This window comes from Vombatus ursinus, unplaced genomic scaffold (genome assembly GCF_900497805.2).
Source record: "Vombatus ursinus unplaced genomic scaffold, bare-nosed wombat genome assembly UNPS02011613.1, whole genome shotgun sequence".
Taxonomy (NCBI): domain Eukaryota; kingdom Metazoa; phylum Chordata; class Mammalia; order Diprotodontia; family Vombatidae; genus Vombatus; species Vombatus ursinus.
In genome coordinates this window covers 2819729-2832665 of record NW_020951391.1, presented here as the reverse complement: position 1 = coordinate 2832665, position 12937 = coordinate 2819729, and the positions used below count along the sequence as shown (strand labels likewise).

The following is a 12937-nucleotide window of genomic DNA, read 5'->3' as shown; positions in this document are numbered from 1 at the left end:
ACTTTTCTGTCCTATTAGCCAATCTAATAGGTATGAGGTAGTACCTAACTGTTTTAATTTGCATTTCTCCAATCAATAGTGAGTTAGAATATTTTTTCATATGGCTATAGAAAGCTTTGATTACTTCATCTGAAAACTGATCATATCTTTTGATCATTTATCAGTTGGAGAATGGCTCTTATTTTTATAAATTTGACTCAGTTCTCTATATGTTTGAGAAATGAGGCTTTCATCAGAGAAATTTGCTTCAAAATTTCTTTCACAGTTACTATTGCTAACTGTATTTCCCTCCTTCCTATTCCACTCCCCACCATGAATTTTTTTAAAATGGGAAAGATGACACTGTCTCCTTTTCTTCTCTGTCTGCCTCAAGCACACTTACCTTCACATTCTGAAATCAATTAATAGATGATCAGTAAAGCCTTAAAGCATTACCAAGCTATTGGCTGTTGCTGGTTTCAGTGGCGAGTCACCATGGTTGCATCTGAATGAGCAAAACATAGGAGATAATCAAGACAGTCTTGAGAGTACTAGCCAAAAAAGCAGGTAAACTCCAACTATCTGAATATTTTTCAGAAAATAACAATACCACACATCTATTACTGCTCTTTACAATTTACAAAGTACTTTCACATAAAATATTTCCTCATGACAACCCTGTGATAAAGGTAAGACAGGTATTATCCCCATTTTACACATGAGGAAATTGTGACGCAGAAAGGTTAATACTTAATGGTACACCTGAGACTTAAACCTAGGTGTCTTGATTCCTCATGCATTAATTCAGCAAATATTTATTACGCACCTACTATCAATCAATCAATCTAATATCTTTATTAAATGCCTACGTTGCTTTGCTAGGCACTGGAAACAGCTCAATCCCCTACTGTCACTGAATTTACATTCCAATATTATGTGACAGGCACCGATCCCCAGTGCTTCTTCTATTAACATCCCCTCCTCTTGGGGTCTGAATCATGGAGATAATTTCTTTGATTGTCTTTTTGGGGTAGGTTAGTTTAAAGACTCCTTGATTCGGGAATCAGATGGTCCAAGTTCCACCTCCTGATCTGGCATTTTCTAGTTGTGTAATCATGGGCAAGTGGCTTAAACTCTGTGGCGATGTAATATATAAATTGCATTACCTGCCTCTCGGTGTTGTTATGAAAGAGAAATTAGAGCTATCATTTATTGATACTAATAGTGAGAGAACGAACCCAGTCTGCTAGTTCCAATTTCTATTAGAAATAAGAATGAGTCTGGGGTATGCAACTGGGCAGCAGGCAGACAGAAAGCCCACCGACACATCTCTCAGCTATCAGCAAACGTGTAAATACCAGCAGAGGTACGTGCAAAGTTCAATAGACACGAGCCCATCATTCCCAAGCACGCGCTTGGAGCGAAGCCTCGGATAAGGAGCGCCCAGCCCCCAGCGTAGAAATCTGTTGCCATGACTACACGCTGCGCCTCTGCCGCCACGCGTCTCACGTACGCTCGGCGCTCACTTGGCCGTGCCTGGCCGCGGTTCTGCGCTCTCCGCCCTCCCCCTGCGCCTGCGTCGTCCGTCCCCTGCTAGTCACTCCGGCTCTGATCGGGAAGTGTCAAGCGGGAGCCGGTCTCTGCCGCCGCGGCTGCCGCCTGCCTACGGAGCTCCGAGGCTCCCGGCCCTGGCCCGGCCGGGCCCAGCCGTCATGACGAACGGTGAGAGCGGCTCCTGGCGCGGGTAGGGGGGAGGGGAGACGTGGCAGCCCGAGGAGGAGGGAAGGCGGGCGGGGCCCGGAACGACGTGGCCGCTTTCCCCGCCCCCTCCTCGTCCCGAAACTCGGGGAGCTTGCTCCCGGGGGAGCGCTCTCCGCCCCTGGAAGACCCGAGACTCCGTCCGAGCCCGCGGGTGGCCAACAGGACCGGTCACGGGGGGTGGGAGAGCCGCCCGAGCTCGCCACCCCCCCCCACCCCCGTCCCGGGCTGGGGGAGGGGCGCCTGTGTCCGTGTCCTGCGAGTGGAGCCTCCAGAAGTTTAGAGCGGGGCGATTTAGGGCTGGAAAGGACCCTCGCTCGTTGTGCAGAGGGGGAAACTGAGGCCCAGAAGTGCCCCGTCCTTGGATTGAGCGAGAGGGAGGCTGGAAGTCGGAAAGACCTGAATTAGAAGCCTTCTCCCAACCCTTAACTAGTGGTGGGATCCCGAACAAATTAATGAGCCTTCAATGCCCTTTTTCTCATATGTAAAATGACGGTGATAATAGCGTCTACTTCCACACAGGGTCATTGGGAGGAGAAAATAAAATAATGAATATAAAGTGGTTTGCAAATCACGTACGTGGGAACTGCTATTAACGTGAAGGGTCGGAGCCAGAATTCGTATCCAGGTCCTTTGACACCAAATCCTAGGCTCTAGGTTGTGGTAGATGCTTATGTTTGTTAAATTAATCTTCTGTTGTACTAAGTAACAACTCTGACTAGTTCATTACATCCAGACACTCTTGATATATTGTAGGGATCTACCTACCAGTTATTGTGAAGGAAGGTACTCTGTGCACCTTAAAGTGCTCCATAAACCTGTTGTTATCATTACACTGATCAATCAAGTAAAGGCACCTGTAACAAACTATATCCAAGGAAATATTTCCGACTTCAGAGACTACAGATTGAATTCCATGTGGGAGTGGGGGTGGAGAGGTAACCTCATTCCTTCTAAATAACCTGGTAATTACCATACTGTTTATCTTTTTATTTCCTGAGCTGGGGGGTGGGGTGGAGGGGTCTGCTCCAGCAGCATTATGGTCATGGTCTTAGATAAAAATCCTTTTATGTTCCTTTTCTGGTTAGCCTTACACAAAAGAAGGGAAAGCAGCTAATGAGGTGATGTGATTTGAGAAACCGAAAAAAAAAAAATCTTCCCTATGTGCCTGTCCCTGATGCTTGGAATTACACCATTAGAGATTCTTTCCCTCCTGTTAATGATCTTTGTCCCATATGAAAATAAAAATTAGTCCCAGAGGTGAATATATTAAGCCATTTAAAATTCCTTTAGCATGAGATCCCATTTAGCTCTAAATCTGCCTTCTCATGATCCCTGGTCCTTTCCAATATGATCAGTTTCCGAGAACAAATTTTACAATGGGGTAGGTCTAGAGCAGGGAGCAGCTAGGTGGTGCAGGGGTTAGAGCACTGGGCCTGGAGTCAGGAAGATTTCATTTTTCTGAGTTCAAATCTGGCCTCAGACACTTACTAGTTGTGTGACCCTTGCCAAATCACTTAACTCTGTTTGCCTCAGTTTCCTCTTCTGTAAGATGAGCTGGAGAAGGAAATGGCAAACCACTCCAGTATCTTTTCCAAGAAAACCCCAAATGGGGTCACAAAGATTAAGACACAACAGAGATTCAGTGTCCTTTGAAGGCAATCTTTGTGAGGTGGCCAGGGTAGGCAGTAGTTGAAATGAAGGCCTAGGAACTCTTATGTGAGGGGTAACAGGATATCACGATTGTGTATACTATACCATTTGGCTGCTTCAAAATTTTCCTTAGGACTTTTTCCTTTATGGATAGGACATTTGAGATGCAGGTAAGGTCATAGATTTAGAGCTGAGAGAAAGCATAAGGATTACATAGTCCATACCCCTTATTCTGCTTATGAGGAAACAGGCTCAGAGAGATTAGGAAGCAATCAAAAAGGCTGGGATTTGGACCAAGGTTCCCTGACTGTTGGTCCAGCATCTTTTCCTCTACACCACCCTGCCTTAAGGGAATTCATCCCAAGTTGCAGAGGCAAGAAGTAGAACTCAAGACTTCAAAATCCAGATTTTTCGTTCTATTTGCCACTTTTCTCAGCTTGCTAAAGATTCCAGCTCCTTTTTTTCTTCTTTAAGAAGTTGGAGGTTTTATTTTAGGATCTTGTTCCATATTCTATCTAGTAAGAGAATGTCATGCTCACAGTTGCTGTCTAATTATGGGCCAGCAATGATACATACGTGAACTCCAGCACCTATAGTTTGTTGAACTTTGCATCTTCCCTAACCCATCGTGCCAACAGATCCAACTCTGACATATATAGCTGTAGCTTCCCTCTCCTTTCTCTAGTGAAAGAATGGGTGTATTATAACAAGAACATGTTAAATTTTCTTTGTTTAGCCCCAGAAATGTCTCATGCTCTGTCAACATCTTGTCATCTGTGGTGCACGGAAGACTGATTCCGGAAGAGCTGATGACCTTTTTTTTTTTTTTAACTGGGTGGGCACTATTTTGTTAAATCTTATTTAGGTTTCAGATATTAAATGTAACAAGTTGTCTGACATTTGAATCTTAAATGCATTATTAGTTAAAGACTTGAAAAGATAGGTGTGTATGTCTGTATGTATCTCACTTATAAAGTTTTCAGTACTACCATTTAGTTGGTATTGTAAGGGAGGTGCTCTCTGGGGGGATGGAATAGGTCCTCTCAGGTGGTCTAGCCTCAGAATTCTTGAGTGCTTCTCTTAGATACCAGTTTGCCTGTCCCTGGAGATACAGTGGGCTTTGATTGGTTGGGATTGTAAGGCCAGGTGTTTCTTGGACCACTACCTGATTACTCTGTAGAGCTGTTGTGCTGTGCAGTTCTTATCAGTCCCTTAGAAACAAGAGCAGTAGCCAAGTAATCCTTTTAAGCATTGCCCCTTACCTGTTTTTGGCCTGGCTTATGCCATACTTGTAGAATAGCTTTATTAAGGCAATGGTAGTTCAATAGTTTTATTAAAGCAATGCTAGTTCATAACTTTATTAAGGCAATGCTAGTCCCCGATCAACCAGAATGGGCGGGGGGGGGGGGGGGATTTCTGCACAGAATTTCTCTGTTGCCGAGGTTCAAATATAGAACTATACTAGTAAAAGGTAGGTGATAAGTGAATCCATTCCAATATAAAGCCCTTCACCACCTGACTCCTTCAGCTTACTGAACACGACTCTCCTTCACACACTTCTCGGTCCAGCCAAATTAGCCTCCCTATTGGTCCATACACACCATATTCTACTTCCTGCCTCTGGGTCTCTGCAAGGGCTGTGCTCCTTCTCCTCTTCTTAAAATTCCTTGCTTCTTCCTTCAAGACTCAGCTCAGGTATTGCTTCCTATATGAGGCTTCTCCTGATTCCCCCCAATTGCTAGTGTCCTCTTCCTCCCTCAATTTATATTTACTTTGTACATGTTTTGTATTTACATATATTCATATTCCTTCTCTTCCCCTTCCTTTCTCCCCTACCCCTATGTAAACTCCTTGAGAGAAACTCTAGTCTAGATCTGTTCCATTTTTGATTTTAGCTCTCCAGCACCTGTCTAGCACACAGTAGGTGCTTAATAAATGGTTGTGTAATTAATGAATGACACCCATTGTCTTACCTATCCAGTATAACCTATGGCAAGTATAGGGTGAAAAAAGAAGTTGAAGTTGGCCTGAAGGAAGTGCTCGTTAAGAAGTTTTTGAGCTTACCAGGGGCCTATTTCACAGCCTTGCTTTCAATAAATATTTGTTGAACTTCAATTGAGGTAATGTTGATAATGCCGGAAAATTGCTTTGCTGTTGTTAAGGGTTGGCCTAGCCCATTTAGGTTATTGACTAAATGCCATCCATCATTCTGTTCACCCTCAGCCCTCCCAAGACAGCATTATGAGTCTTAGCTCAGGTAATAACTTTTCTACCAATCAGTGATAAGTCAAGTTTTGTTTTTTTTCCCTTTCACAGTCTATTCCCTGGATGGGATCCTGGTATTTGGTTTGCTATTTGTTTGCACCTGTGCCTACTTCAAGAAGGTGCCTCGCCTCAGGACCTGGCTGCTCTCCGAGAAGAAGGGAGTCTGGGGTGTGTTCTATAAAGGTGAGATTGTGCTGGCACAGGAAGAGAAGATTTTTATGGCAGCATTGAGGAATTCGCAAGAGGCAGGAAGAATTCTATTAGATGAGGTTCAAGCTTTCTGAGTGTCTTGTTAGTGAAAAGAGGCTCTAAGAATGTAGGACTAAGGGAAATCATTTTTCTGAGATTTAGGATAGAGGTGAGCTTTAAAAACAGGAGTAATGAGGAACTCAGGGATTAGTACCTTGAACTTTCTGAATAAGATGCAACACGTACATTTTAAAACTATTTGACAAAATTTTGACAAAACTGGAGTTTGTTGAGAAGGCTGTAATTCTAACAAAAGGACTTAGGCCAACTTAAAATTTTCCAATTCTAGGCAAGATAACCTGGAGTTTTCCTTACTCTTAGGTTCTGGCTCTCATTACTCTACGACTTTTCGGCCTCATTTTCAGTCCTTTTATCTGGAAAAGGAGATATACAAAGTGATTGCCACAGTGATATGGCACTTACTATATGTCAGACACCATGCTAAATGCTTTGTAATTATTGTCTCACTTCTTCCTCACAGCAAACCTAGGAATTAGGTGCTATTATTATCCCTACTTTATAAATGAAATAGGGTTAAGTGACTTACCCAGGGTCACACAGCTAGTGCCTGAGCTGGATTTGAACTCAGGAAGAGAATCTTCCTGACTCCAGGCCCAGTGCTCCGAGCCTCTGAGTTGGGACATTTGGATTCTGTTCCTGGCTTCTCATGACCTTGAAGTTTTCTTACTGTGGCCTAATGTCCATCCCAGTTGATTGCAGCTGCCCAGTGATTTTCAGAGAAGAGGCAGGTTGGCTAGAAAGGCCAAAAGTTTTAGGTCTTTTTTATTGGCATGTTTTAATTGGCATAGGGATAGGCTTGTGGCCTAACTTAAGGTACCAAGGAACCACTGCTGGCAGGAGAATGAAGAAGGTTTTCCGGGGTTTTATTCCCCACAGAGATAAACATACAACTCTGCCTTAGATTCCTGAGAGAGGCTGATAGGATTCAGATAACAGTGACTTTCAAGTCACTTATTTTACCAGAAGCTGCCTTTGAGAATTGCCACACCCAGGTTATGCCAAGCTCTTGTCACTCCCCCTAGGTTGGGGTTGGGCTGCCTGGGCTTGAGGTTTCCTGTTTCTCCCCCCCCCCCCCCCCCCCCCGCCATGGAAATTCCTTTTAGCCTGGAGAAGTCAGAAATGGAGGGTTCCAGAAAAAGGTGCAAGGAAGAGGGTACCAGGCAGAAAGAGGGTGTACATCTGTACCAGAGTCAGATTGTGGCAGACAAACCTCATGGAGCTCAGGGCCTGAAAACCTGAAACCATTTTTGACTATCACACTTGGGATCTCAAGAGTGTTCACCAGAAGGTGAGAAATTGTTTGAAAGACAGGCAGTCATTTTCCTCTTTGCTTTTTTTTTTTTTTTTTTTTTTAACCAGCTGCTGTGATTGGAACCAGGCTGCACGCTGCCGTGGCAATTGCTTGCATTGTGATGGCATTTTACATTCTGTTTATAAAATGAACTCTAAGACATCCGAACTGCCAACTGTCAATCAAGGGGCTTGGGGCAAGAGGCCTCTCAGGGACTTATGCCCCCTGTAGAAGAGCTGGACTGAGATTAACAAAGCCCCCCAGGATGACACCGCATCCTCTGCCCCCACCAGGCCCAGAAAAAGCTCCTTGGGATCACCCACATCATTCAGGCTTGGGGGGATTCCAGAAAGCCAATTTCTCTACCTTCCTCTGATCTGTTTATAAATTAATCTGCTGCAAAGAGTCTGGTGTTCAGCTATATAGCGCACCTCTTGGTGATAACATTACATACCTCTTGCTGAAGAGTACCTGTCATGTATTTTGTTCCTCAGCAGTTCTTCAGGATCTCTTAAGACTGAGTGAGCCTAGGAAGAGTAGGAAGAGTAGGTCGGGCCATGATTTCTTGGGAGGGAGTATTTTTCAAGTCTCACTTTCCCTGTTTGATCTGGATTAGGCAAATTGGATAAATGGGAGTTAAGCAATGCCAAGGAAGAGTCTGGCTTTGGATAGTTCTCTTTTTTATGTCCATCTGGGGATATAACAGAGAGACATTGCCTTCTGTGCACAAGGAGAGCACGTGAACTAGCTGGGTGCTGAATGTGTGGGAACTCTGCCAAGACAGTTTTTGGGAATGGCTAAGGTTGGGGAAGGGCTTGTCTGTTTGGGATCAGTCCAGAAAGCAGAGACATCCTAGATGAGAGAAAGAGCTGGTATTCAGAAATGCAGAGGGCTTAGGGTTTTACCAGATCAAATGGCATGTGGAGAATTAGTAAGCTGTTTTCCTTAAGCCTTGGTAGATTTTTCAAATTTCCTAGACTTTATTGCTGTCATTAAAGAAGTTTGAAATATAGCCATTTGGGGGGGGGAACACATTGAAGGAAAGAACTTTTCAATTTATTTGCAGTTGGGAGTGGGGGAAATCCTACCACATTACAAACATTTGTTATTAGATATTAGAAAGATTGGTATTTCTAGCCAAAATATTAAGATCCATACTTACCCTTTGAAAAGACTAAGTTGTTAAGACAGTTCTCAGTTGATTACTTCTTCTTTTGTCTGGCTACCTCTTGTGATCCCACATATTATGCTTTTCTTAAAAACTACTGTGGGTGGAGAAAAAAGGGAAGAATTGAGTCTGGAGAGGGGGCAGTGTGCTGCCATTTGGATGGGCTTCATCCACATAGTGTTTCACAGTGTCTAGACAAATTAGGGCTTTTTCATGCCTCTGAAATGTGGGGAATGAGGATGAATTTGAGTTTGAGATTAGGGGAATTTTCCAGGAAGAATGGGTGCTGAAGCCTGTTTGGAGAAGCCCACGTTTTAAAAAAGTATTGACAACCCCACCTCTCTCCTTTGATGTACAGTGGCGTCTTCTGGCCTTGGTGAGGCCAGGTCCTCTGTATCAAAAAATAAACTCTATAACAAGGGCTGAACACATTAAATTACCTTGAACAACAAGCATAGATGTGAGTCTGTTAATTGTATGTTGAGGTTAAAAAAAGAAGTGGTTCTACTTTTCCTGAAACTCTCAGAAGGAAAGTATTTTGTTTGCTTGCCCCCCAGGGGGGGCAGTGAATTCTTTTTCCGTACCTGCTCCCTCCAAACCAGCAAAAGCTTCTAGAAAGGAGGCTTCAGGCAAAATGAGTCGATTGCCTGTGGAGTCCCCGTCAGCCATTGGAAGTCATCAAGTAAGACCCAGCAAGAGCAGCCATCCATTGGGGTTGGTCTGCAAGAAGAATGTGAATGGCTAATTCTGTGCTGCCCTGGGGACTGATGGGATCTTGGACAAAGAAGAAAGCCTCTTTAAGTGACTGTTCTGAAAGGAGGAACGAGATCCACCTGGTGGGGGTAAGCTTGGGACGGCTCACTAGAGACCCAGGTTCAGCACGTTTTGCACATATTGAGTTCAGTAGCTTTAATGTATTTTCTTTTCCAATAGGACTAACATTCCTGAGGTTGGTGCTTAGAGCAACTTCATAGTTTAAGCCAGTCCCATTTCACAGCAGTTTGTTCAAACCAATCTTTATGGCTTCTTGAATTGATCAGTGTGAACTTTTGAGGGGTTTTATTCTGAAATGCTGTTCTTACCAAAATGAACCAAAAAATGCACGAGGTGAACATAATTACTGCACAGGAAAAAAATACTCATTTGTGTTTTTCACAGCTTGTTCAATTCTTTAAGTAAGCAGAAAACTCCTTAACCAAGTGAAATCATCAGCTTAGCTAACATCTCCTGTCATCAAAAACAAACAAAAACACTAGAAAACCATTCCTTTGGGCAGTGATGCATTAGTGGCTGAAGGAAAAAAGGAGATGTCAACATTGGTTTTTTTGATGTTGACATTCACTGTAAAAAAAACTAGCATTACCATAAACCTGTCCCCTTTATGTCAGGTGGATTGAAGAGGGCAGCTTTTTTAAAGTTAAAATACAATTTTTTTACTTACCATTGTCTGTACAAATTATTGGAAATAAAATCTCTTTCCCTATAGCCTTTGTCTGTTTCTATTTGTCATGTGCAGATTTTGGTGAATCTTGTTGAATGCTACACAGCAGTCTGGCTCAGTATAATCCTTGGGTGCTCCTTAGTCAATCCTAAAGCCCAGGTCTGACCACATAAGTCCCTAGCTCAAAACATTTAGGTGGCCCTCTCTTCAAGATAAAAGCCCAATGCTTTTATTTGGCAGTTAAAGTCCTTCACATTGGAGTCCTCCACTTACCTTTCCAGACTTAGCTCAAGTTACTCCCCCTTGTGTATTCTTCATTTTAGCTAAATTAGCCTATTGGTTGTTTCCCCAGTTTGACTTTACATTCTTTTCTATGTGCCTTTACATGGGTATGGAATGTTCTTTTCTAACCTCTGTCTCTTAGAATCTAACTTCATTTAAAACCCAAGTCAGTGGTCTCCTCTTAAAAGAATCCTTTCCAGATTCTTGCTCATCCTCATATCTACTTGGTGCTCTCCAACTCCTGAAATACTTTGTGGTTACTTTGTGTATATTTTATATTAACATCCCCTCAGGATAATATAAGCTCTGTGAGGGGAAGAGCTGTTCTTATTTTTGTCTTTCTATCCCCACCAATTGGCACAGTGCCTGGCTTCATAGGTATTTGTTGAATACTACTAAAAAGGGTAATACCTGTTGATGTTGACTGGTCAGTTGGTGATACAGGGCTAGAGCTCACTGGAGAGACTAGGCTTAGGCATATGGACTTAGGCATACGCAGGATGACATGACAATAGCATTTATAATTTTAATAGCTAGCTTTAAGTTTGCAAAGCATTTTATAGAATATTCTCATTTGGTGTTCATAACACTTCTATGAATGAGATGCTTTTATTATCCCTCTTTTACATTTGGGGAGACAGTCTGAGAATGGTTAAGTGATTTGCCCAAGGTCACACAGCAAGTAAACACCTGAGACAGAATTTTAAGTTGGGTCTTCCTGAGTCCAAGTCCAACAATATTCATTGTACCACCTAGTTGCCTCATATCCAGTATGGGAGCGGGTGAGATCAAGTGAGAGAGCAGAGAACGAAAAGAGAAGAGGGCTTAGGACAGAGCCTTGGGGAAACTCATTGTTAGTAGATGGGGCATGGATGAATCCACAGAAGAAATTGAGGAAGGCGTGGTCAGAGGTAGGAGAAGCAAGAGATAGCAGTACCATGAAAACCCAGAGAAGAGAGGGTATCCAGGAGAAGGATGTGGTCTGTAGTATCTATTTAAGATAATAAATCTGGAACTGGAAGGAACTTCTGAAGTTATCTAGTCTCATCTCTTCATTTTACAGCTGGGGAAATTGAGACCAAGGTGACTTACCCAAGGTCACACAGGTAGTAAATGGCAGAAGTGGAATTTGAATGTGGATATTCAAATCAATACTTTTCCCTTTGGACCAACAGCGTCAAATACTGTGGGGTGGTCAAGAAGCATGGAGATTGAGAAAGGACAATTAGATTTGAAAATAAAAGCATACCAGTGACTTTGGAGAGAACAGTTTCAGCTGAATTATGATGCTAGAAACCAGATACTGAGGACATAGAAGAGAGTGAGAGGAGAGGAACTGGGAGTACTAATTGAAGATGGCCTTTTCAAGGAGTTTAATAGCAGAAGAGGCAAGAATAGGACTACAGCTAACAGGATGGTTGGACCAAGTAAGGATTTTTTAAGGCTGGGGTGATAAGCTTCTAGTCAGCAAGGAAGAAACCAGGGAAGGGGAGGGACTTCAAAAATTAAAAGCGAGGGCAGTGATTCAGCGGAGCAAATCTGCTGGATGAAATGGTAGGGAATGAGATCAAAAGTACATGTAGAGGGGTTGATCTTGGCTTGGAGGACTACCTCTTCATCAGAGACCAGAGCAATGGAGAAGATAGTAGGTGATGATATATGGATCTGAACTGAAGAGAAGGGGAGAAGGAGCTCTTGGTGAAGTAGGAGGTCTTCAACTGAGATGAGGGCAATCAGAGGCTTGAGGAGAGAAGAGAAGGTTTGGAATAGCCATTGTTGAGAGTGGGACGGAGAACCTAATAAAAAGGAGCAGCATTGCCTTGTTGTAGTGAGGGCCCATTTAAGATTAGACTGAATAATTTTGTCTTGGCCCCATTCAGCCTGGTTTCCTAACTCCAACTCCATTCAGTATTATGTTTGTTGTTGTTCATCCTTTGTTCTCAAAGGGACCAGTTGATACAGGAGGGTGATATCTTGACTTGTAAGTGAATTGGATATAGAGGAGGCAGGGTTGTGCAGTCATCAGCCTCACTCTCTCCTCCAGAGCAGGTTGGAGTCCAGTGGCAAGACATAGGTCAAGACACCTGGCAATGGCCTCTCAGCATCATGGAAATAGGTGGGTGAAGGAGGTGGGTGGTAGGAGTAGTCCAGGAGTGGGATTTGGAAACGTGTGATTGGTGATAGGACAAAGGGATGAGGGATTCAAGGATAGAAGATACTGCTGAGTTGAACTGTCTCACCAAGAGTTAGAAACTGAAGAGTGTGGTCAGAGTAGGCCTCATGGTCTGGGAAAGTACTGAAAGATGGAGAAATTGTAGGACAAATAAGAAGATTAGGGATCTTAAGGCATAGGGAGAGATGGAATGATAAAATATTATGATCCAATAGAGGAATTTAGGAGTTCTTGAATATAGAAGTGGAACGTTTTTGGGTAATGGCAAAGTCAAGAGTATGACCATCCCTGTATGTAGCTGGGGTACTAAGTAAATCATGAGAATTGAGTAGATTGAGGAATTGGAAAGTTAAGATATTTGAGGGAACATCAGCATATATGTTGAAGACCCCTAGTAGGAAAGCAGGAGCTAAGGGGGAGAGAGAGATGAGCCACTAGTGAGGCACCAAGGTCATTGAGGAAAGAGGGAGAGGATTCAGAGGATCACTAGATAAACTGGCCACTAAGATCTGGATTGAGAGGTAGATTTGGATAATGTGAACCTCAGAGGAGGAGAGGTTGCTGAATGGTGAAATCTGGAAAAGGTAGTGGGGAGCAAGGAATATTCCAGCTTGACATCCAGAATGTGTGTGTGTGTGTGTGTGTGTGTGTGTGTGT

General features: G+C 43.2%; 1 protein-coding gene across 1 annotated transcript; it reads left to right on the top strand.

Moving 5' to 3' along the window:
- The first annotated feature begins 1605 nt into the window (after nt 1-1605).
- Nucleotides 1606-7455, top strand: TMEM167B (transmembrane protein 167B). Its single transcript, XM_027856809.1, has 3 exons — nt 1606-1701; nt 5707-5838; nt 7285-7455. Exons 1-3 carry the CDS (start codon nt 1692-1694, stop codon nt 7365-7367), a joined length of 225 nt encoding a protein of 74 aa, XP_027712610.1. The 5' UTR covers nt 1606-1691; the 3' UTR covers nt 7368-7455.
- Nucleotides 7456-12937: the final 5482 nt, after the last annotated feature.

What these genes read in the sequence shown, in the direction of transcription:
- TMEM167B (XM_027856809.1), top strand. An exon ending in CTGGGGTGTGTTCTATAAAG is followed by an intron (nt 5,839 to 7,284) that starts GTGAGATTGTGC and finishes TTTTTTAACCAG; the next exon opens with CTGCTGTGATTGGAACCAGG.